Raw genomic sequence first — 27,191 nt, 5'->3', positions numbered from 1 at the left:
ATACAAATTTCAAAAACAAACTAATAAAAAGGAAATGATTGGTAAATTGGCTATGCAATATTTTCATCAAAAGAAAACCCACATTAATACACAGACAGAGGTAAATGTTCTCAACAGAGATTATATACATGTATAATACACATAGATAATATGTATCACATATATATGAATATCTAAATATATATTACTGTCCAGAATACATAAACAACCCTAGTTATTACAAAATAAAAAAGGGACAAAAAGACTTGACAAGAATATATCGAAGTGGGGACTGGGAATATGGCCTAATGGCAAAGAGTGCTTGCCTCATATACATGAAGCCCTGGGTTCAATTCCCCAGCACCACATATATAGAAAATGGCCAGAAGTGGCCCTGTGGGTCGAGTGGCAGAGTGCTAGCCTTGAGCAAAAAGAAGCCAGGGACAGTGCTCAGGCCCTGAGTTCAATCCCCAGGACTGGCAAAAAAAAAAAAAAAGAATATATCTGGGTAGCCAACTAACATACGAAAGAGTCATCAGCAAAATGCAAATATTTAAGCTATGAAACAGCTAACAGAATTACTTAAAATATTGGTGACAATGTAGAACAGCTGAAGACTGAGTATAGAGGAATACAAACTCTAGAAGTTATCTGCCATAGACTATCAAAAGTGAATGTATGCATGTATATGGTAGCAATCCATTCCAAGATACATACCCAATAAAAGATCATCTCAGTAGTATTACTGGAAATCAAACAAATATTTATCTACCTATACAATAATTAAATACATGGTGATATGCTCATTCAATGAAATATAAAGTAGAATGAAAACTGAATAGATTACTGCTACATAACATTAATCTCACAGGGTTTGGGGGAGAGCTGGAACTCAGGAACTACATGCTGTCCCTGAGCAATTCTTTTGCTCAAGGCTAGTACTGTACTATTGAGAATGACAGTTCCATTTCCAACTTTTTGTTAATTAATTGGAGATAAGGTTCTTTCAGACTTTCCTGTCTAAGCTAGCTTCAAACAGTGATCCTCAGATCTTAGCCTCCTCAGTAGCTAAGATTACAGGCTTGAGGCAACAGTGCCTGTCTCTCATCAATTTTTTAAAAGAAGCAAAAGAGAAAATACATTAAATTCCTTCCATTTATATAAAATCCAGAGATAGTATAAATAAATTGTAATGGCAAAAATTAACATAATTTCAATGCATAGTCTACAAAATTAAGAAAACTAAGAGGAAGGATAGGACTGGAATGAAGGAGAATTATTAAGGTGGTAACATTGGTCAAAATGCATAATATCTATAAACTGCTTTGTTGAATGGCAACTCCTTTGTACAACTACTTAAGATTTAATATATAGTCATGTACATGCATATATATACATATCTACATACATATAAATAATCAAGATTGGTTATAACCCTTAAATGAAGACAGGAATTGATGATGACCTGAAGGAGAGCATAAGAAGGTTTTACAGTTGCTGAATTCTTGAAGAGAAATATAGTCACATGTGACGATTCGGTCTGAGAAAAATTCATCAATCTGCACATTTATATATATTTACATAAAATTGTTACATTTCAATTTTTAAGTGCAAAGAAAAAAAAACTAAAAAAGGAAGAGATGCCTATACTAATTCACTAGTCTGACAAGTCTACAGTTTGGGCCATTATAAACTATTCACTTTTAGATTTTGCCAGTAACTTAGATTAGATACTCTAATAGGAAATAAGAAACTGAAAATCTTTGTGAACATGCATGATAATGAAGGCCACTATGCAATAAGTCCTTTTAGCCAGGTCTGGTTTTCTCCTTAATTTTACCTGACTGCAATGGTTATATTATTTTGCTGATCAAAGTCCAACAAAATTTTATTCTTATGCGTTATTTTATCTATTGCATAGAAATTTTTAAAATAAGTCATAAAAATGTGTGAAAGTAAACTGAGGACTGATGGCTCATGCCTGCAATACTAGCTAACTGGGGATGCTGATACTGGGAAGATAGTGGTTTGAGCTATTTAAAAAAATTAAAAACAAGACTGGGGGGATGGCTCATTGGTAAGAGCATCTGCCTAGAAAGTGTTGAGACTTCTAATTCAAACTCCTGTACTAACTACTAAGAAACGAAAAACTAAAAGTCAGTCATTAACAGGGATATTCATTTTTCAAAACTTTGTAAGAAGACAACTAGAGAAATAAATCAAAAATATTTGTACATTAATGAGTGTATATTTATTAATGTTATCCATTATTGTGAAAAACATCAGGTTTCAGAATAGAATATGGAAACATTATGATACAAATTTGTAGAACAGAATACAAAAACACATTCATACTGGGAATATATCTATAAAGAAATACATAAAAATTAATCCAGTTAACAATATCATATTGAATGCAAAACATTTTCCAGTGATCTTTCTCCTTTTTCTATACTTATATTTGATTTAATCTGATAGAGATATGTATTCCCTAAGTGGTCAAATAAATCATCTTAAAATGTTACTCCCGTATGTGTACTAAGTAAGCAAAAATAATCACTTAAAATCAGGATAGGGGTTATCTGTGAATATAGGTAATGACTGAACTGGAGCATGTGAGGCCCCTAGTAATGTTTTCTTTCTTCTTAAACATTGTAGATAATTGAGATTTTAACTTGTGAAAATTCACTGAGCTATATGCACTTCTCCATACATATATTATAGTTCAATAAGAAGTTTGTCAAAAATGAAAGTAGAGCACTTTTGCTCACCTATTAAAGTACTTTTGGAATTGCTTTGATTTCTCATAGCCTTAAGTTACCTCTCTTTGGTAGATCAGTGCTCCAAATAAAAAAGAAAAGTAATCTTATCTTCAATATAAAAATTTTAGCTCATTCTGAGTCCAGATTATTTTAGTAACTTCATATTAATATATATCATATTTATCATATCATATATTCATTTATATTAATATATACTTTATATTAATATATTAATAACTTTGTAAGTGTGATTTTTCCCTTAATATTTACAAGTGTTCTTTAAATATATATATACATATATATACATATATATGTATATATATATATATACCTCAGCTAAAAGTTCTTGTAAACTTAGTTTAGCTAAAGAAAATTTTCTGACAAGGTAATCTTGTGAATTTAACCTTAGTTTGAGATAAAAACTTTCATTACAGATATTAATTAACAAAACTGCTATCTCATTTATATTTACCTGGTAATGAGGTTTATGCCACTGCTTTAAGTCCCAATCCCATAGGATCATCTGAAAAAAAAAAAATCGCTTGGTTATAAACCGTAAATAAATAACCATATGTGAAGACAAAGCATAGCTTCTTCAATTATAGATGCCTAAAATAGCTTAAATATGGGAAGGGATTGGGAAGGTTAGAATAAAAATAATCTCTTGACAGAAGATTTCATTATTTCAGACATTTCATCCTTTTGAGAAATCAAAAGGATAATAATCAGAATAAAGTCACTAAAGAAAGATATAATCTTCAAATATTAATTTCTACAAAAGGGAAAACATAAATCCAAAATCACCACTAGTTATTAAAAGTTTATTAAAAACTAAATATTACCAGACATGCTTGTTCCCTGTCCCTGTGCTCTTTAAAGGCTCATCATTCATCAACTTAAAACCAGTGTCAATGGGTGGAGCTATTTCCTCACCAATAAAGTGCTTCTGTGAAAGGTACTTTAAAAAGCTTGTTGTCCTTGGGTTGGATCATGCATAAAGAAATACACTTATTTTTAAAATATCAGAAAAATAAAAATACAGATACTCATTTGAATAGGCAGATAAATGATTGTTTGCCTGCTTGTCATGTTTATAGGATATCAATGGTAACTTCTTAGCCCTAGACAAGTTTGGGGCTTTTTCCTCCCTTCTTCCAACAAGCTTTCTGGCTACTTCCTTATCCAATATAGTAGTTGCTATGCTCTAAGAGATAAAATTAGCTTTGGCAAGCTATCATAACTATGATTGTTAATCTTATATATCTTTATATTATATTGAATTAATGATTAGATAGATCCAGTATATACATTTCTTTTCTTTATTTTATTGTCAGAGTGAAGTACAGAGGAGGTACAGTTTCATACGTAAGGCAGTGAGTACATTTCTTATCCAACTTGTTACCCCCTCCTTCATTTCCCCCCACTTCTCCCCTCCCCAATTCCCCCCTCCATGAGTTGTACAGTTGGTTTACACCATACAGTTTTGTAAGTATTGCTGTTGCATTGGTTTGTCTTTTTATCCTTTGACTTTCGATTCTGGTATTCCCTTTCCCTTCCCTAGTTCCAATACACATATATACAATACCCAGGGTACTAAAATCAGTTACAGTGATATCAGGGGTAAAATTATGGGAAGGAAATACAGAGGGAGGGAAGCCCGATTTCACATGGCATGTTAAAAAATAAAACAACAATGATATACCACTTGTTTCCATAACTTGAAGCTCATTTCACTTATCATCATTTTATGTGTTCATATGTGTGTAGCTATTGAGCTATTGTGATCTTCTGCTAGGATTATCCTGGACATGTACTAATCAGTATATACATTTCTATATTCTGCACTATTTGTATTGCTTCTTGTTGTTGGTCTTAAGTCTTCTGGTTGCAAAAAAAAAAGTGTTATCTATTCAGTCACTTGTCTAATATCACAAGTTGACAAAACTATTTCTCTAAAGGAACACAGCATTATAGATGTTGAAAGCCACATAAAGTATCTATGACATATTCCTTTTTGTTGTCGTTTTCTTTTACAAATAAAAAATAAATTAGAAGGCTGGGAATATGGCCTAGTGGCAAGAGTGCTTGCCTCATATACATGAAACCCTAAGTTCGATTCCTCAGCACCACATATATAGAAAACGGCCAGAAGTGGCGCGGTGGCTCAAGTAGCAGAGTGCTAGCTTGAGCAAAAAGAAGCCAGGGACAGTGCTCAGGCCCTGAGTCCAAGGCCCAGGACTGGCAAAAAAAAATTTAAATTAGAAAAACAACACCTTAGCTCAAGGGTACAAAAAGGCTACTGGCAAGATTTTGTCAGTGGGCTATCATTTACTCATTCCTGTTTTAGTTAATAAACTCACTCTGATCATTCCAAAATTTACCAATTGTTATTATTACCATCCCTTGTCAACATTCTTGTACAAAACAATCCTTTTCTTTCCAGTTCAGAAAAAACTTATTTCTTCTTAAAGAAAATCCACACATACTATATCCAGTTAGGAAATTCATGAAATGGTGCAAAACCAGATACTGTATACCTACATACAAATATATCATATATTTTAGTAGACTCACTACATGTATTTTACATAGCCCTAAAGGTACCTAATATAATTATTCTAGGTTGTGACTTAACCAGCATGCATGCTACATTCTAGAGACACTAGTTAATATATTTTAAGATCTTTTTTTTTTTTTTTAATTGTTGTTGGTCATGGGCTTGAACTCTCGGCCTGTGCGCTGTTCCTCAGCTCTTCAGCTCAAGACTAGTGCTACCACTTGAGCCACTGCAACACTTCTGGTTTTCTGATGGTTAATTGGAGATGAGTGTCATAGACTTTACTGCTGGGCTGGCTTTGAATCAAGATCCTCAGCTCTCAGCCTCTTAAATAGCTAGGATTACATTATAGACATGAGCCACCAATGCTCAGCATATTTTAAGATATTTACAGTGCTCCCCTCCCCCCAAGTTAATAAACAGCCAAGACCTTATGGCTCATGCCTATAATCTTAACCACTTGGAAGAAGGAAATAAGGAGAATTGTGGTTCCAAGACAAGAGTCAAAAAAGTTTGCAAGGCCCATCTCAACCTATATATACCTGAATGTGTGATGCATGCCATTACAAACATGCATGAGGCTGAAAGGAATAATTTCAAGTGCCTGGCATCCCAACTACAGTGAGAAATGTAAAATACAAGGATCGTGATCCAAGCAAAAAGAAATAGATCCTATCTCAAAAACTAATTAGACCGGGCTGGGGATATGGCCTAGTGGCAAGAGTGCTCACCTCGTATACATGAAGCCCTGGGTTTGATTCCCCAGCACCACATATACAGAAAATGGCCAGAAGTGGCGCTGTGGCTCAAGTGGCAGAATGCTAGCCTTGAGCAAAAAGAAGCCAGGGACAGTGCTCAGACCCTGAGACCAAGCCCCAGGACTGGTCAAAAAACAACAACAAACTAATTAGACCAAAAAAGGGCTAGAGGCTTGACTCAAACAGTAGGGTGCCTGCCTAGGAATTGCAAAGCCCTGAGTACAAATCCCAGTATTATTTTTTTAACCTAAAATTCTTCATATTCTTTTATACTTGTCATTGTAATAGTTCAGGTTCTCCATGATATTCTTGTACAACTGGCTTTTTAGATCCAACTTGTTTACTTTTTTAGCCTTTCAAAGTTTCTTTGGAGATTGGGGATATTGTTAATCATCATACCTCTCAATATGCCACTTGTAATTTTTATTTTTTTTCAAGTTCATTAATGCAAGTTCAGAATAGAAAAATAATACTGAAAATGGAATCATGTGATGTAGTACTACAAGTTACCTAAAGGCATCAATTTACTAATTTATATTCTGAATCTACAAACTTGCCAAACTGTATGATCATCACAGTAGAAGAATGATCCACACTGCACTTGTTCAACAAGAATACAGTACCAGATATAAATGCCCATCTCATTTTCCTGATTTGTTAGTCTGAACAAAAGTTGAATTTTTGTTAGGCATACTTATATTAGGATAGTTTAACGCTGAGTTGCCTTCTTTTCTCCACACTTCATTGAGCCATAAATGATTTTAAAAACATGACTCTTTAAACTTTTAGCATTCTACAGCCAAGATCCACATTTGTATTCACATCTAGTAATCTTAATTGAGGGGGTAGAAATCAATCCCAGGCATGGCAAAATGTTGTTCTTGGGGCCAAAAATCTTAAAATAGTTTTAGCCTTCCAAAGGCCAGAATACATAATCAGATTTACTGTACATAAAGAGATGTGGTTTCCGAATGCATTTAGATAAATCCGAGCTGCCTACTCTGAAGCTGCTGCTAACAAGAGTATATACTCCATTTTAATTGTACTCTTAGAGGTCCAAAAAACCTTACAAAGTATAATGCACTTTTCTCTCTGCTCTTTTTTGATCCTTTCTTTTGTAGTATTTCCTACTGTAGACCATTTCACTTAATGAATTCAGTTTTCCCAATAGTCTACCGAACTACTGTGTTATTTCTCTCACTGTACTTGCTAGTTTTGCTTGGAATCAAAAATTCAGCAGTAGTTCACCCTTATTTTCTTTCATTATCTCCAGGATCTAAATTATATTCCCAAAAAGCTGTCTTCAGCCGAAATATTCTTCATATTACAACCTAAAAACTAATACAGTAAAAGTCATAGAGTTGGCAGACTGCCTTCTGTGTAATTTGAATAACTAGAATATTTAGCAACTTTGAGAAAACAAGATTTTTCTGTATAATTAGTAGAAGATGAATGGCCTAGGAATCCCAGTTAGGCATGTGTCTTAGAGCAGTGTTATTCAAAGTGTAACTGTTAAGTAAAATGACAATACAGAAATTAAGAGTACAAGTTTACATCACATGTCACCAAGATGGCTACCAAAAGGTATTTGCTGAAACTTCCTTTACCAAAACATAAAATAAGAAAGTAAAGAAATTCTTTTTCCCCTAAATTTGTTTGAACACGGTTACTACAGAAATTCTGCAGAGCACAGACTCAAGATGATCTTATGAAGAAATTAATAAGAAGCATCTACTAGTACCTACTAGCCCTGCTCCAGCTAAGATAAGGCTAAACCATAAATATCTTCACATTACGGGAAAAGCAAAAACCTACAAGAACTAATAATGCCATAGTCATTTGAAGTATTTGCTGTTAGAGAAGCCTAAATGCAGTTTAAGGAGCTGTTGAGGAATCTTTGCACAGTCGCATTATTCTGAGTAAAAATACCATCTTGAGACCTCACCCATCTAAGGATCTGGGGAAGCCTATGAGCAACCACCCCAACAGATCAACTAGTCTTGTGAACTTGCTAGGAGCTCCCATAGACACCAGGAGGAGGAAGTAGCTGCCTAGTGGTCCTATCCACAACTTTCACTACTTATACAACATAGACTTAACCAGAAAAATAAAGTAAGAAAAAGCAATGAAGATGCTCCAAGTAGGGAAGTAGGAAGTCAAGTTTATCCCTGTTAGCAAAAAAAAGTGATTAAAAAATTAAACATATATATATATATATATGGAATCCACATACATATACATTGAAAAAATGTTAGTACCAATAAGCAAATTCAGTAAATTTACAAAAATCAACATAAAAATCTGTAACATTTTATATACCAATAATGAACTTGATGAGAAATCAAGAAAGTAATAACAGCTACAAAAATGAAAATATGTAGCAATAAATTCAACCAAAGGTGGCTAATCTCTAGAATGAAAATTATAAAACATTATTAAAAGAAATTGAAGAGGACACAAAAAATGGAAATGTATCCTATATTCACAGATTTGGAGAACTAATATTGTTAAAATATTTTTACTTCCACCAAAGTAATATATAGTTGCAATGCAGTCTCCTCTAAATCACCAATGATATTCTTTAGAAAAAGAAAAAAAATCCTAAAATTTTTATGGTGCCACAATGACCCTGAAGAGTGAATGATAACTTTTTTTTTCCTTCTGTATTTGAGTTTGAACTTAGATTCTTGTCCTTGCTAGGAAAGCACTCAACGACTTAGGTCCCCTTTACTTTTGTTATTTTTCAAACATGGTCTCACCTATTCTCAGGACACTATACCTGACTTCAAAGATATCGTAAGCAAAAACAACAAGCTGGAAGCATCACAATACCATATATATGTGTGTGTGTATCCATATATATATATGTATATATATATATACATATATATAACACTACACACACATCTGTTACCAGACTTCAAAATATATTACTATACTCTAACAATAACATGTTATCATCATGAAAATCAGTGCACAAACTAATAGATAAAATGGTAAAGTCAGAAAAGCACCCGTGCATCCACAGCCAATTAATCTTCAACAAAGTGGTGAAAAACATAAAAGAGAATGGAATAGGTTTTATTTTTCAATAAATGATACTGAAAAAATTGAATAGGAGAGTTAAAATAGACCTCTATCTTTTATAATACAAAAAAAACCTTCAAAGTAGTTTAAAACCATTTTTAAATATAAGAGCTTAAAAAACATTAAAAGAAAATACAGGAGAAATGCTACAGAAAAGCGACTTAAGCAGTGTTTTGTTTTGTTTTTTACACGTAAAATGTCAAGGCAAGAACAACAAAAGGAAAAATAGACAAAAGCTCTGCACAGCAAAGAGTTAAGGGACAAACTAAAAAATGAGAGAAAATTTATACTGGATGTCCTGTGACACAGGGTTAATATCCACAATAGAATTCACAAAACTCGACAGCAAAAAAAAAAAAAAAATAATAATAATCCCACTAAAAATGAGAAAATTGCCTGAACAGATGTTTCTTTTAGAAAAAAATGTGTAAACACTAACAAGTATATGAGAAAGCCCAAATGCCCAGCATCACTAATCACTAAGAAAATACAAATCAAACTTGAAATGAGAGCTGGCACTGATTGCTCTATAATCCTAGCTACTCGGGAGGCTGAGATCTGAGGATCACAGTTCAAAGCCAGCCCCTGGGGAAGAAAGTCCGAGAATCTTATATCTGATTAATCGCCAGAAAACCAAAGGAGTACTGTGGCTCCAGTGGTAGATCATTACCCTTGAGCTAAAAAGCTCAGTCAGCACTCAGACCCTGAGTTCAAGCCCTAAATTTAAAAAAAAAAAAAAGTACAATGAGAAAAAAAAAATCATAACAAGCTACTATCTTATCTCATTCAGAATGCTATTATTTTTTTTAAAACTGATGCAGAGATGCAGAGAAAGGGAAATTCTTACACGGAGTTGGCGGGAAGATAAACTAGTACAGGTATTATATGGAACTACTACATAATCCATAATCCTTCTATGTAACTTATGTGTAAAGCAAAGAAGAGTTTTGCTAAGCAATGACAACTACACTATTCTAAGGCACTGCTTGCACAGAAACCAGATGCTTCAAACAGATGCAGGGTATGACTTACTGAAAAGAATAGTATAAATGTAAATGCACTCAATTTTTGTCTGCAAAGTATAAATCTTTTCAGTGAAGTACATAAATGTAGTAAAAATTAATATACTAAATTAATAATACAAATAATACATCTTAACTAAATGCAAAGAACTTCTATTTTTCTACTAAATGAAAAGTTAATGACTATCAACTTATATATTGAAAGCAGTCTTCAGCAAGATCTCTTTTTAATTTCAGAATCCACATTTAATTTTAATATACAGAACTATCAGCTAAGAAAACACTTGCTGCCTTTCCTCATAAATTATCATTTTTAATGGTGCATTTTTACTAATTTGAGAAGAATGGAGAAGAGAATATGACTGCATATAGAATGTACTCTACAATATACCACCTGTTTATTCAATATTGAGCTGAATACAGACACCATTAACAGTATAAACAACAGACACTAATATAAAAAGTTTCATTTATAAAAACTGTGATGTATTGTTTTTATACATTTACTTAAAACAGGTGAGTCCTGACCATCATCCACCAACTGAGAGTTATGCATACTGAGCACATGGTAGGTGGTTCGTGTATAAGTTGTTGTTTTTTATATATCAAAGTATTCATTCCTCTTAAATAATAGAGAGATCATTTAAAATCTTACTTCTAAGTAGACAGTAGGTGTTCTCTATACACATTATTTCCAAGTCAGCAAAATTTTAGTCCTCTAATCTTCAACCTCAATAACATAGCAGATACTAAAAAGTATGAATAAATAGAAGTGGCAAATGCTAATGGCTCATGCTTGTAATCCTAGCTACTCAGGAGGCTGAGATCTGAGGATCACAGTTAAAGGCCATAACAGTCAGGAAAATCTGTGAGATGCTTTGTTCCAATTAAGCAGCAAAAAGCTAGGAGTAGAACTGTGACTCAAGTGGCAGAGTGCTAGTCTTGAAATAAAAAGCTCACGGATAGCAGCCTGGCTCTGAGTTTAAGCCCCAGAACTGACAACAACAACAAAAATAGTAAATAAAATTAACTTTGAAATCACAATAAAAAGTAAAAAGAAAAATGTTACAGGGATAATATGTTTTCTATTATACTCTAAAATAACATTTAATAGAGAGATATAAATTTTAACTTCCTGTTTTTAGGAGTGTCCTTTGTTATTAACTTATTTCCTTCTTAGCTTATTTATAATACATCATCAGAAATTATGTATCTTTTCTCATACTGTAGTTCAATGTTTCAAACTAATTTTTCTTTAAGTAAAATATGAAGTATATATTATTTTAAAATTTAGTTGATTTGATAGTTGTACTCAAGACTGCATTTACTTAAATTTTTTTCTTTGTGGCTAAAAAGTTAAATCCTGATTTTAAAAAAACGTTTCTGTTTGAATATGTTTATAAGTCTAACATGCTTCATGGAGCTCTACAAAACCACCAAAACCACAGTTGAGTCATCAGCAGTACAGCCAGGAGATGTTATCAGGCTCAATTACGTCAATGAGGTTTTATTTCATTGTTCCCTATGTAGCCAAAAAGAAAAACATATATGTGCCCTCAAATCAAACTTACACAATGGTTACATTTATGTGAATTGCAAAAGAATACTTACTGTGGCACACATTCTGAATTAACATTACAACAGTCCATACAGTATTCTACTTCTATTAGCCTATTCTATTTCTTAATAACATTTTACTTGAGCTTCAGGGACAAATCTATGTTAGTGAAACTGATTTTCAGTTCTCGCAATTTTTTCTATTTCTATGACTTCCATTTGAGGCCCAGTGAAGACAATGATTTAACCTGTGAACATCATCAAACCATTTAATTACTGAATATCAATCAAAAATATAAAAGGATAATCAAAATTAAATTAATAAAAAAAACCTGCACTTAAGAGTCTAAAGTGCAAAGAAGAAATACAATTCAGAAATACTGAGCAGGTGTATCTGAGGCTTATGGATAGAAAAGGGGAACATTTGTAATATATGGAAACTAATCAAATTTAACTATTTTTACTAAAATAATATGATGGTCATGGTGAACTTGACTACATGCTATGTGTACTAGCAATATGTCAAGCACTTAATATCCTTTACTCTATACCCGGATTTTCTTACTATTCTCTGCTTTATTTCTCTATTGTACTGATGAAAAAGAAAAGATCAGTTGGCCAAGGACACATGACTAGTAAGTGACAAAGACAAAACTTAAATCTAGATCTGCCTAATTCCAAAGCTTTAGGGATCATTAGCCATTATGTAACAGCATTTTATTAACTAAACATTGCTATATGCTAGCAATGTAACAGGTGCTTGGAAGAGTATGTAAAGTCACAGCATCTTTGCATACAGCCCCATTTTACATATGCAGAAGATGACACTTAGCAGTTGTACTCCCACAACAATTCTTTCCCCTTCTCTGTACATAGGAAAACTGAACCCTATATTCTGCATCAACTGGGAAACTGCATCTGGTTTCTGCTTAGGCTTGGACAATAGGAGCCAACAGCAGGAAACCAGAATTAAAGAACAACATTATTTCTTCTTTGCTATCTTGCTGGCTCTAGGCATAATCTCTAACAAAAGCTATCCAAATGACAGCCATCCACAACTAAGTTTTTAAAAAGATGATCCTTCATATAGCTCGCAAGATAAACAGAAAGCCCACAGATTGGGAAAAGATATTTACCGGCCATACAACGGACAAAGGCCTCATATCTAAAATATATGCAGAACTAAAAAAGTTTACATTCCTGCAGAACAAAACCACAAAGAACCAAAAGCCCCCTCAAAAAGTGGGCTAAAGACTCAAAAAGAGACTTCTCTGATGAGAAAATGAGAGTGGCCAAGAGACATAAGAAAAAGTGCTCTACATCACTGGCCATAAAAGAAATGCAAATCAAAACAACATTGTGGGGCTGGGGATATAGCCTAGTGGCAAGAGTGCCTGCCTCGGATACACGAGGCCCTAGGTTCGATTCCCCAGCACCACATATACAGAAAACGGCCAGAAGCCGCACTGTGGCTCAAGTGGCAGAGTGCTAGCCTTAAGCGGGAAGAAGCCAGGGACAGTGCTCAGGCCCTGAGTCCAAGGCCCAGGACTGGCCAAAAAAAAAAAAAAAACAACATTGAGATTCCATCTCACCCCAGTAAGAATGTCCTATATCAAGAAAACTAACAATAGGGCTGGGGATATAGCCTAGTGGCAAGAGTGCCTGCCTCGGATACACGAGGCCCTAGGTTCGATTCCCCAGCACCACATATACAGAAAACGGCCAGAAGCGGCGCTGTGGCTCAAGTGGCGGAGTGCTAGCCTTGAGCGGGAAGAAGCCAGGGACAGTGCTCAGGCCCTGAGTCCAAGGCCCAGGACTGGCCAAAAAAAAAAAAAAAAAAAAAAAGAAAACTAACAATAACAATTGTTGGAGGGGATGTGGCCAAAAGGAACCCTACTTCATTGTTGGTGAGAATGTAAACTGGTTCAGCCACTCTGGAAAGCAGTATGGAGATTCCTCAGAAGGCTAAGCATAGAGCTCCCCTATGACCCAGCAGTCCCACTTTTGAGCATCTACCCAAAAGACCACAAACAAGAACACACTAAAGCCACCAGCACGACAATGTTCATCGCAGCACAATTTGTCATAGCTAGAATTTGGAACCAACCCAGATGCCCCCCAGTAGACGAATGGATCAGGAAAATGTGGTACATATACACAATGGAATTTTATGCCTCTATCAGAAAGATTAACATTGCCCCATTTGTAAGGAAATGGAAGGACTTGGAAAAAATTATACTAAGTGAAGTGAGCCAAACCCAAAGAAACATGGACTCTATGGTTTCCCTCATAGGGAGTAATTAGCACAGGTATAGGCTAGTCACAGCAGAGGATCACAAGAACCCAAGAGCTATACCCTTATGAATACAAAAGATGATGCTCAGTGAAATGAACTCCATGTTATGGAAACAACTGTTATATCACTGTTGTAATTACTTTCAACATGCGATGTGAAATGGTAGCTTCTATTATTGATGATCCTCTTGTATGCCCTTCCTGTGGTCGTACCTTCACTATGTCTGTATCTTATCTGAGTACATTGGAAACCATGTATACAGGTATTAGAACTAGGAAACTGTAAGGGAATACCAAAATTGAGAGACACAGGGTAAAAGAGACAAATGATTACAAAAGCAATACTTGCAAAACTGTTTAGTGTAAATCTACTGAACAACTCTTGGGGGGAAAGGGAAAGGGGGAGGAAGGAGGGGGGAATGAGGGAGGAGGTAACAAACAGTACAAGAAATGTATCCAATGCCTAAAGTATGAAACTGTAACCTCTCTGTATATCAGTTTGACAGTAAAAAAAAAAAAAGAAGAAATTCATGAAAGAAGTTGAAAAATTTCATAGCTGACATAAAATTAAAGTGATTACAATAAAACATTTTTAAATACAAAAAAAAAGATGATCCTTCACATGGATGTTTTAGCTACTACTAAACTCTGAAAATATCATTTCTACCCTTGTTCCTTCAGCTCCAGGTAAGCCAGCAGCTTTCTACCAGTCTTCTTACACTCTCATTCCCTATTCTTATTTTAACTGTGTTTGAGTGGATTATATTTCTATTGGCCCCCTTTATAATATGGGGATACTGTAACTAAGTTCTTCCATGTGTCATCTAGAAAACAACAAATTTAAAATCCGAACTCGGTTTTACCAACCTCAAGATTCATTCTCTTTTACTATAGTAGAGTTCAGTGTGCTAAGTGGATAATAATGACTTAGCCTATTTTTGATTTACAATTTTATAAGACTTTTCTCTCCAGAAATTAAAAGTATCAATCTATAAATAGCTTTTAGTTATTAAATAAAAATTACCTTAAAATATTTGTATCCATATAACCTGCATTTTATTGTCTCTGCAGATAAATTTTCTGGGGACAACTTTTCCTTCTTTCCTACTTAAAGATACTTTACTAACAATCCACTCCCTTCTTTTACATCACTATTCCAATTCAATTATAAGTATGCTGCAATTTCTCATGTCTCACACATATATACCTTACCACAATTGTACTTATACTAGATAAGACTAGTTTATGCTTGTAAACCAAGTTTATGGTTGTAAACCTAGCTACTCAGGAGGCTGAGACTGGGAAGATCACTGTTTCAGGCCTGCCCGGGGGGGGGGGGGGGGAGTTCATAAGACCATCTCAACAGAAGAAGATGAGCATAGTGGCATGTGTCTGTGATCCCATCTACATTATGAAGCATAAAACCGAAGTCTGGCAGACCAGGCCCAGGCCCTGGGGGAAAAAATGTGAAGCTCTATCTTAAAATAACCAGTGCATAAAAGGGCTACAAAGAGGAATGCTCAGTGATAGAAAGGTTGCCCAGTAAAGGAGTGACTCTTAGCACAAACCCATATACCAAAAAAGGGGGTGGGGGTTAATTCTCACTCTTTCTCCCCAAACTTACTTTTCTTTCTAGGACTACAGTACACCAGATTCATCAATTTTCTAACTCACTGGCCTATATATTTCAATTTCTGGGTCTTACTATGCATCCTGATTTTTCAACATTGGTGTGTACCACAGCTCTGCCCTTGTATTCTTTTTCTTTTTCATCTTACCTAAGCCTTGCAGCTATAAACACCTTCAATAATCTAATGACTCACAAATCTAGAAACCTCCCCTTGGGCTAAAGAATCATATATGGAATTATTTTTAACTGCACATTTCTAATTAACAGACATCTCAAATTTAACGTGTCCAAAACTCAACCAATCTTCCTTTTTCAAACATGTTTAACTAGTCCATTCCACCAAAAGACATATATTCAGGAAAAACATATCAAAAATGACTAAGTAACTTGAGATTGTAAGCCTTTAAGGAACATAATTTCACATGAGCAAAGAGAAGAAGGGTGGATATATTTAAAATAACTCAGTGTATATCCTACAAAATTAAGAAAAGGGAAGGAATTGAAGAAAAGGCTAGGAAGGAGGGATGAAAATGTTCAAAGAGATGAAACTGACCAAAATGCATTCTATTCATAAATTGCTTTGTTGAATTGCAACTCTTTTGTATAACTTCTTAAACATAATTTTAAAAGGAACATAATTTCCATTTTCTTCCTATTTTGAATAAAATGTTTTCATTTTAAGTTACAACAAATTTTTCAGTACTATTTAAGCAAGGAAAAAAATTAGATTAAAAGCAGCTAATATTTAGAAGATCTAAATATAACCTTTGCATGATTAATAATTACATAAGAAATATTCTAGAATTCTAGGCATGAACAGTACTAAAAGAGAAAAAACATGGACCAGACTCCTGTGGCTCCAGCCTATAATCCTAGCTACTCAGGAGACTGAGGTCTGAGAACTGCAGTCTGAAGCCAGACCAGGCAGACAAATCTGAGACTCTTATCTAAAATAATAAGCAAAAAAATGTAAGTGGGAGTTGTTGCTCAAGTGGTATAATGCTAGCTGTGAGTGAAAAAAGCAAAGTAGCAGCTCAAGGCCTTGAGTTCAATCCCCTTTCCTCCAATATCAGCACACACACACACACACACACACACACACACACACACACACACGTTCTCACTTCACTAGCAGAAATATACTACAAACTTAACTCCAGGTCTGGAAATAAACATGTAAAAGGTGATTCTAAGCTATGGTCCTTTTGGAAGATTTGAGACTCGCCTAAATTGGTGATTTAATAACCAAATTTAGAGATGTCCCCATGCATGTACATAACTCAAGAAGTATAATGATAGAGCCTAGCTCTCAAAACAGTACTTCCTACTGAAACAAGGCTAAGCTGTTCACCAAATGAACCCAAGGTACAAGAGGATCATCAACAAAAGAAGCTACGGTTTCACATGGCAAACAACTAGAAGATACCCAAACATCACTGATAATCAAGGAAAATAGAGGTCCTAAGTGGGCATACCTTATTCCTTAACAGAGCAAGTACAGCATATATTTCTGTTCTGATTTCTTTCATAATTTCCATAAAGAATGATGAACCAACCAAAGATACCAGACATAGGGCTGCGAATATGGCTTGGCGGTAGAGTGCTTGCCTAGCACACATGAAGCCATCAGTTTGATTCCTCAGCACCACAAAAACAGAAAAGGCCAGAAGTGGCGCTGTGGCCCAATTGGTAGAGAGCTAGCCTTGAGCAAAAAGAAGCCAGGGACAGTGTTCAGGTCCTGAGTCCAAGCCCCAGGAGTGGCAAAAATAAAAATAAACCAAAGATACCAGATGTAACAGTAAAATGGTTACATATCTCCACTGAGGAAAAATAAAAACAGCACATATACATTCTCTGATAGAAAATTCTAAGAATTTGGTTCCTTGTCTCTTTTGATATTGCTTTGTCTTTTTCTTGGCCAGTCCTGGGGCTTGAACTTATGGTCTGGGCCTGTCCCTGAGCTTCTTTTGCTCAAGGCCAGCACTCTACCACTTGATAGCACCTAGCTGTGACTTCTGGCTTTTTTTTCTGTTTATGTGGTATTGAGGAATCAAACCCAGGGCTTCATGCATGCTAGGCAAGCACTTGACCACTACGCTACATTCCTAGCCCCTCTGTGTCTTTTAATTAACCTATAATCTCTAACCCAAAACGCAGTACTGAAGAAGGGTAGAAAACTCTTCTGTGAAAACAATTTGTAAATTCAACTGGGTACCTATAGCTCACACCTGTAATCCTAACTACTCAGGAGGCTGAGATTTGAGTATCGTAATTTGAAAATAGCCCAAATAGGCCATGAGTCTCTATCTCCAACTAATCACCAAACAGCCACAAGTAGAGCAATGGCTCAAGTGGGAGAGTGCTAGCAGTGAGCAAAATGCTTAGGTATAGAACCCAGGTCCTCAATTCAAGTCGCAGGATCAGGAAAGAAAGAAAGAAAGAGAGACAGAGAGGAGGAGGGTGAAGAGGAATGGGGGGGAGGGGACGGGAGAAAAGAAAGAGACACTGAGAGAGGGGGGAGGGAGGGAGGGAGGGAAGAAGGAAGGAAGGAAGGAAGGAAGGAAAGAAGGAAGGAAGGAGAGAGAAAGAGAGGGGAAGGAAGGGAAGAAGGAAGGAAGGAGAAAACAGAAAAGAGGAAAAAAGAGAGAGGAAAAAAACTTCTCCATTTGGCCCAGTGTGTGTCTTATCATTTGAAGTAGCCAAACTACTTATGGGGTCAGGATCAAAATGACTGCTAACATTTCCTATTTTTAGAGAAACAACAGAAAGAAGTGTAGAAATATCTAACTATTGCTTAAATCATACATTTGAAAAAGAATATAAAATACCACCTAAACAATTTCTTTTTTTAATTTTTATTTTATTGTCAAATTGATGCATAGAGAGGTCACAGTTTCATACATTAGGCCTTGGATACATTTCTTGTACTTTTGTTACCTCGTCCCTCATTCCCCCCTCCCCCTCCCCCTTTCCCTCTCCCTCTATGAGTTGTTTAGTTGATTTACACCAAATGGTTTTGCAAGTATTGCTTTTGGAGTCAGTTGTCTTTTTATCCTTTGTTTCTCGATTTTGATATTCTCTTTCACTTCCCTAGTTCTAATACCAGTATAAACAGTATCCAGTGTATTCAGATGAGATACAGTGATAGCACCGAGTACAACCACAGGAAGGGGATACAAGAGGATCATCAACAATAGAAGCTATGGTTCACATGGCAAGTTGAAAGTAATTACAACAGTGATAACACTTGTTTCCATAACATGGAGTTCATTTCACTTAGTATCATCTTATGCGTTCATAGGGGCATAGCTATTAGGCTCTTGTGATCCTCTGCTGTGACTAGCCTAAACCTGTGCTAATTACTCCCTGTGAGGGATACCATAGAGTCCATGTTTCTTTGGGTCTGGCTCACTTCACTTAGTATAATCTCTTCCTGCAACAAACTAAAACTAGATCCTTATATATCACCACTCTGGCAAGCAGTATGGAGATTCCTCAGAAGGCTAAACATAGAGCTCCCCTATGACCCAGCAGCCCCACTTTTGAGCATCTACCCAAAAGACCACAAACAAGAACACACTAAAGCCACCAGCACAACAATGTTCATCACAGCACATTTTGTCATAGCTAAAATATGGAACCAACCCAGATGCCCCTCAGTAGATGAATGGATCAGGAAACTGTGGTACATATACACAATGGAATTTTATGCCTCTATCAGAAAGAATGACATTGCCCCATTCTTAAGGAAATGGAAGAACTAATCAATTTCTACATCTTAATGTCCTCAAAATTTCTATCTGACTTCAATTTAACTGAGAAAGAAGTTATTCTAAGTCTGGCAAGCTACAGGAACAAACGAGAAAGAGAACGTGTAGCTTTACTAAGCTAGGCATTCTGTTGAGAGATATATATGTAGAAAGTAACATTCAACCATCATAATCCTCTTGTTAGATCATTATCAGTATTGATTTGTTATTCTGGTTTTGATAAGATTTTGATAAATGCGTTAAATAATTCCTTTCTCCTTCCACATTTTACCTTAATTTGATCTAGACACGTCTCATTTTGTATCACTAGCATATTTTTTTTTTTTTGGCCAGTCCTGGGGCTTGGACTCTGGGCCTGAGCACTGTCCCTGGCTTCTTTTTGCTCAAGGCCAGCACTCTGCCACTTGAGCCACAGCGCCACTTCTGGCCATTTTCTGTATATGGTTCTGGGGGATCGAACCCAGGGCCTCATGTATATGAGACAGGCACTCTTGCCACTAGGCCATAGCCCCAGCCCATCACTAGCATATTTTAATGTTATATTACTTTCAGTAGCCTATTATTTTCTTCTCACGATAAGAATACTCTTCAATAGCCAGGAGCTAGGACTTCAAACCTGAGATACGAAGGTTGCGGTTCAAAGCCAGCCCCAGGAAAAAAAGGCCCTGAGATTCCATCTCCAAAATAATGCAAAGAAGGCAAGACTGGAGGTCTGGCTGAAAGAGTAAAGTGCCAGTCAAGCAAGCAAGCTGGTGTGTGCTCCAGGTTAATTTTCCCATTTTGATGAAACTAGGGCCAGAGTGACATTTCTTGCCTTTCTTTTCTTATACCTAATTTTATTCAACTAGGAAATCTATATGTAGAGACTGGGAATATGGCTCAGTGGTAGAGTGCTTGCTTAGCATGCATGAAGCCTTGGGTTCAATGCCTCAGTCTACATACACAGAAAATGCCAGAAGTGGCATTGTGGCTCAACTGGTAAAGTGCTAGCCATGAGCAAAAGAAGCTCAGGGACAGTACACAGACCCTGAGTTAAAGCCCCAAGACAGGCACAAAAAAAGAAAAGAAAGAAAATCTATATGTAGGCAAACAGTCCAAAAACAAATGAACTATTTGATCTTAAGTGAAACAGATTTTTTGCAAAGAAAACAGAATTTATGGCTCTACAATTCATCTTTCCAGTACATGTTTAGTTCCCTAAACCAAAGGTTAGGAGGACATCTGGCAACAAAACTTTACTTAGCAGAACCAGGGAAGAGGTGACATTGTTCAAAAAGAAATGTACTTTTATCTGACGTATGTAACTGTAATACCTTTGTACATTATCTTTAGAATAACAATCATTTTTTAATCTTCTTCATGCTTTCTCCATCTTATTGGCACCTTCCTATTTTCCTTGGTTTCTATTCTCTACTTCCTATTTCTTTAGTAAATTTAAAGAAAACCACTTAAAGGAAAAGTCATAGCACACCATAATGCAAATGTTTCTTCTTTCAAAGGTTTTTAGGAGAAGCAGCTACAAGTTTGTTAAGCAAGTAGCAATCATAAATTAGGTTACTTGAAAGAATACATTGCCAACATATAAAGATTAAGGTTCATAAAAACAGGTTTCCCTGATTGTGCCAAATGACTACATCTCTAAAGAAATAAAAGATAATTCTTACTAAAAGAATTATACAGAAAAGTGGTGCAGCTATGTTTAGAGGGTTTTCTTATCACTTGAGTTAAATGAAATAATCACTGCTCATAGGTAAACCCTAAAGTATTTAACAGAAATACATTTACCACACCTTTATGTGCCTTATTTTTAGAACTCAGTATTTAGTTTAGAAAATACAGATATTAAAAATAAACTCTAGCATTAACACTGATTTTAATTTACCAAGAATTAAACCTAAAAATCAATTTATACTAATATTTTCCAATTAAAATTAGAATTTCTCATTTTCATTTAGCATTTTTATTGGACAGAAATTATTGAAGTTACCAGGAGTATCTATTTGACTCTGCTAGGTACTAACTGAACAAATACACCTTGTCATGATAACAGGTTTTAATTAAGTAAACACAGATACTGTATCTATAGGAATCTGATTTTAAAAAGACAACTGAAAATATCTTGCCTTTTTGAAAAAGAAAATAAGATTACCCAGGGATCATCATGATATCCTGAACTTATAAAATAAAATGTACTCAACATTTTGTGCTTTATGTAAGGACTTTTTTTTAGCCATATACATACAAATTTAATGCTACATTTAAATAAAATTATACAATGTAGAGGACAACAATGCATCAGCTTTCCTTGTACAAAAGAACCTATCAGCCAGGCCACCAGTGGCTCACACATATAATCCTAGCTACTGTGGAGGCTGAGATCTGAGGATCATGGTTTGAAGACAGCCCAGGCAGGAAAGTCCATGAGACTCTTATCTCCAATAAACTACTCGGAAAAAGCCAGAAGTGGCACTGTTGCTCAAGTGGTAAAGCACTAGCCTTGAGCACAAAAACGCTCAGGGACAGTGCCCAGGCCCTGAGTTCAAGCCACAAGATCATCCCCCACTTAAGAAAAAGAGTATGCCATGCACTTTATTTTATTTCTGATGACCTTGTGCACTTTATTATGCTAACAATCACAAAAATAATCAATATAGGATGGACGGTTCTAGTAATAACTATTTTAACAGGAATTTTGTCATATAACAAAAAGTCCAGATATATAAAACAGATACATTGGGATGCAGCTGTTCATACTCCAGAGCACTGTTCACTTTTCCAAAGAGATTTCCTAAAGAGTTCTGTTAAGACTGGGAATATGGCCTAGTGGCAAGAGTGCTTGCCTCGTATACATGAAGCCCTGGGTTCAATTCTCCAGCACCACATATACAGAAAACGGCCAGTAGTGGCGCTGTGGCTTAAGTGGCAGAGTTCTAGCCTTGAGCAAAGAGAAGCCACAGACAGTGCTCACACCCTGAGTCCAAGGCCTGGGACTGGCAAAAAAAGAGTTCTATTAAATAATCTCATGTTTAAAATAGTATAATGATGGGCTTTCCTGTTATTATAAAGACTGACCTCAAGAAATGTTAGCATAATTTTTATTATTACTGATATCAATAATAATAAGTTCTCATGAATTATCTGTTGATATATTTAAGAGTCTTAAGAAGAGTAAATGTTAAAAATAAATGTTAAAGGAACTGGCTAGTCAAATATAAAACTAAATCATCAAGGGAAAAACAAATTTTGACATCCATAAATCTACTTGTGATTCATAAGAATAAGTCATGAAAAGTGAACTATCTCTCTATACCATGATATATGTTGTAAAGTTTCTGGTTCGTAATTATGATTAGAAATTGAACAATAAGGTAGTTGTTGGGGATTCATCTTGGCCTTAAGGGGGGAAGGGTGAGAAGAGTGCTCCCGAGACGCCCCCCTTCTCCCAGCCCTGGGGTAGTGTGGAAGTGAGCCACACCTATCTCCTTCTGGGTCCGGAACCAGAAGGGGTAGCTTTGAGACCATCCCCCACCTTGCGCCAGCACGCACGTGTGCTCTCCTTTCCCAGGCTTTGCCCAGAGGGCGGTACTATGGAAAGTGACGTTAACCCATGAGGGAGGTCCTTGGGAGCTGCTCTTGAATGGACAAGCTCACCAGCCTATTGCCAGCTCATGCTCAATCCTCGTCATCACTACTATATTACTATGAGCCCGTTCCGATTAAATTGGATTGCTCTCTGAAGCGTCTCCGAGATCCATCTGTGCCTGGCTTCCTTGGTGGGTAAGGAGGGAGGAAAAGGGGATCTCGTTCGGCCATGTGCACCTTAGGCTAGCCCCTGTCCCTTTGCTCCACCTTGGCTGCCCACTGGTCGGGTGCCCAGGGGAGAGGATGAAAAGGGGAGCACTAATAAGGGAGTAAGCTTAGCATCCCCGCACCAGGGGAGGTAAATCTAGCCCGGCAGGTAGTTGTGATCATATGGGGTGATTTTTCATTCTCTTTTCAATTAAATTACTTTGCTTCTATCAGGTAAAAGTAAAAAATAATTTTTCTGTCTAGTATAAAGTGTTAAAAACAGCACTGGATGCTAAGTTTGAGGGCATCAATAATGCTACTAGATCCCTAGACAATCTTAATTTTCACCTAAGAAAATCGGATAATAATCTCTCAGCCTTATACACCAAATAGTTCAATTTTTTAATGCAATAATTATTTGGACATCAATGTTATTACAGAGTAGACTTTATAAAGAGATGAATCCATCATTTTCAGGATCAAAGACACTTTGTTTTGCCAAGAGCCATTTGGACATTTATATTATCATCTGATGGCCATACAAAAATTGTCAGTTAGCAAACAGCTGCAAGAAGTCATTGAAAAGCATACAAGAACCATATGAGGCTTATGATTATGGGTGTTATAAGCCTTATAACACCCACAAGTCCTAGATTTAAAGCATTCAATTTTATTCTAATATTAAAATTCAAATATCAATTTATATTTCCATCCTTTTGACTACACTCTCTGATGGCAATTTTCTTGCTTTATATATCCTCAGTAACTAACAAAGTACATGATTCATTGGGTGGCACTGAACTATATACTGAAAGGACAAATGAGAACATAAAAGTCAACTATCAAAGTGACCCAAAAAGTATATGACCTGCTGAAATGCTTACAGAAACATCTCCCTTTTTGACATGAAATGTTTCCAGGCTTTGGAATAGTCTTTCTCAAATATTCTATCACAAATTATTAAATAGTAAGAGATTATTACACCACTACTTGATTTTTTACATAAATCTATAACACTACTGAGAAAGTCATGCAGCACAGATTTCATTCACAGGTGTCACAGAGAAGTAACAATAAATTACCATCACAAATTTTCATCAAGAAAGTAATTTAATGGCTATGCTAGTCTTAGTAACCATTCAAGCTGAGAAAATATATCATGATCATTACCTGTGCTACCTTACCACACTAGGAAACAAAACAAAATGCAAATGTATTCACACAAACACTTTCAATGGATTTCTTTAAAATCACAAAATAATGGCCAGGTACCAATGTCTCATGCCTGTAATCCTAACTACTCAGAAGCCTTAGATATGAGGATCATAATTTGAAGCCAGCCTACACAGGAAAAATCCATGAAGACTTTTATCTCCAACTAACCACCAAAAAGCCAGATGTGAAGCTGCAGCTTAAGTGGTAGAATGCCAGTCTTGAGCAAAAAAGGTATGGGACAACCAGACCCTGAATTCAAGCCATAGGACCAGCACATACATACACATACACATACACATACACATACACATACACATACACATACACACACACACATCACAAAGTAAGTCATGTCTTTCAGCTCTCACATAAACAGTGATGAGTGTGATTACCCTAGCTTTCGCTCTTTCACTGCTTTAATTCATCTCTATATCTTTAGTAAAGAAGCATCAAATTGTCATATTAATTTGATTTGATTATATCACTGACTTTCTCTAATTTCCTCTTTTCCATAAACATTTTCCTCTGTGCAGCTGCTCTTCATGCTCACTCCTTTTTATCTCCCTTTAGTCGTAAAATCATTTTTTGTTATTGTTGTCTAAGTTTGTATGTGTGTGCACACATGCACACATGCCAGTCCTGGTCTTGAACACAAAGCCTGGGTGCAGTCCTGAGTATTTTGCTCAAGGCTAACTCTATCATTTAAGCCATAGCTCCACTTCCAGCTTTTTGCTGGTTAATTGGAGATAGAGTCTCATGGGCTTTCCTGTTGAGGCCGGCGCAAACTGTACTCCCTAATTCTCATTCTCCTGAGTAGCAAAGATTATAAGCATGAACCACCAGAACCCAGCTAAATGAAAAGTTTTTAATGTATATACACAAGAAAATGTTTGGATAAATTCTTTTCAATTGGGAATGTGCCTTATAGATAGAGTACTTGCCTAGCATGCATGAAGCCCTGGGTTTGATTCCTCAGCACCATATAAACAGAAAAAGCCAGAAGTGGCACTGTGGTTCAAGTGGTAGAGTGCTAGCCTTGAGCAAAAAGAAGCCAGGGACAGTGCTCAGGCCCTGAGTCCAAGCCCAGGACTGGCAAATAAAATAAAATAAAAATACATGCATGCATATATACAAAGAAGGTGATATACAGAGGGGGTTACAGTTACATAAGGTAAGGTAATGAGTGCATTTCTTTTTGAACTGTTAGCCCCTCCCACATTTTTTCCACTTCCCTCCCCCAAGTAATAAAGTTAATAAAGTTAATATAGTCCAACATAGTGTCTATTGAGTATCACTGTTTCATTGGGTCACCCTCTGTTCTCACTGTTTCTGTGATTCCCCTTCCCTTCCCCAATACAGACAAATAGATATGAGACAGCGGGTACAGAAATCAAAAACAGTGACAACAGGGAATAAACCAAAGAGAAAAGAAAAAAGGCAAACAGTACAATTAAAAAAAAACAAAAACTCTTGCTACTATTTCTTGGAGTTCATTTCGATAAGCATCATTTTGTATAGTCATATTCACATTTCTATTGAGCCATTGTGAGCCTCTACTAAGATTATCCTAAACATACTGTAGTTATTACAAATGAGGGAAGCCATGCAGCCTATGTCTCTTTGGGCCTGGCTTACTTCATTTAATATAATTTTTTCCAAGTCTTTCCATATCTAAAATATACTTACACTTAAGCGTTCAACAAGTTAAACCCCTCTAAAACAAATCCTCAAAGAAGCAACAACCCCTTTAATAAGTGGGCTAACGACTTAAGGAGAGACTTCTCTGAAGAAGAAATAGGAATTGCCAATAGACACATGAAGATATATTCAACATCTCTAGCCATAGAAGAAATGTAAATCAAAACTACATTGAGATTCACCTCATCCCAGTTATAATGGCCATTACTAAGAAAACTAATAATAACAGACACTGCTGTGGATGTGGCAAAAGGGAACAGAGGAATGTGAACTTGTTCAACCACTCTGGAAAGCAGTACGGAGGGTCCTCAAAAGACTAAACATAGTGCTCCCCTATAACCCAGTAAGCCCACTCCTGGGCCTTTACCCATACGATCACAAACAAGGCCACACCAAAGCTACCAGCACAACCATGTTCACTGCAGCACTATTTACCATAGCTAAGCTGTGGAATCAACCCAGATACCCCTAAATTGATAAATGGATCAAGAAAATATGGTATATTCACACAATGGAATTCTATGCTTCCATCAAAAAGAATGACACTGGATAAATTCTTAATTTTAAAATCACCAAAAAAGAAACTCATGCCTTTCCCTCTAAAGAACCAAATTATGTTTCAGTTAAGTGAAGGACTAATACTCAGTTTTTTCCTACGAACCAAAAGCTAGTAGGATAAGAGGAAAGAAGAAAGAAAACAGGGATCCTAGGATCCTGACAAGCACTATCACTTCTTAATAGCAGATCACCAAGTAATGTATCAGGTTAGCTATAACCACAAAATAAGAAGCACAAAACAAAATGATAAATGAAGGAGAAAAATACTTGGAACACGAAGGAAATACTTCAGAATATGAAAGTCAGTAGATCATACTAGAATACCACACAACTTTTAGCAAAAAATGGTAAGAGGGTGAGGCAAAAGAACAGAAGAGAGATTTGAGGAGGTCAAAAAAAGACAGAAGCTTTTGTACTGTACAAAGGTAGTAATACTTAATGAAAGGTACGGCATTTACCAGAATCTAGTAAAAAATGCAAATAGTGATGTCAGATTGGAGTTGTAATGGTCATA

At 35.9% G+C, this 27,191-nt stretch overlaps 1 protein-coding gene across 2 annotated transcripts in view; it reads right to left on the bottom strand.

Annotated features, from left to right (window-relative positions):
* Pde3b (phosphodiesterase 3B) overlaps positions 1 to 27,191 on the bottom strand; it is a 128,601-nt gene that overhangs the window by 43,134 nt on the left and 58,276 nt on the right. For both annotated transcript variants that reach the window (XM_048359403.1, XM_048359404.1), the window contains exon 2: positions 3,214 to 3,264. In XM_048359403.1, coding sequence (XP_048215360.1) covers positions 3,214 to 3,264 — 51 coding nt within the window. The remainder of the gene's footprint in view (positions 1 to 3,213; positions 3,265 to 27,191) is intronic.

Source organism: Perognathus longimembris, chromosome 13 (assembly GCF_023159225.1).
Source record: "Perognathus longimembris pacificus isolate PPM17 chromosome 13, ASM2315922v1, whole genome shotgun sequence".
Lineage (NCBI taxonomy): Eukaryota > Metazoa > Chordata > Mammalia > Rodentia > Heteromyidae > Perognathus > Perognathus longimembris.
Note: the sequence above shows the minus strand (reverse complement) of the source record. Positions and strands in the feature narration are given on the sequence as shown.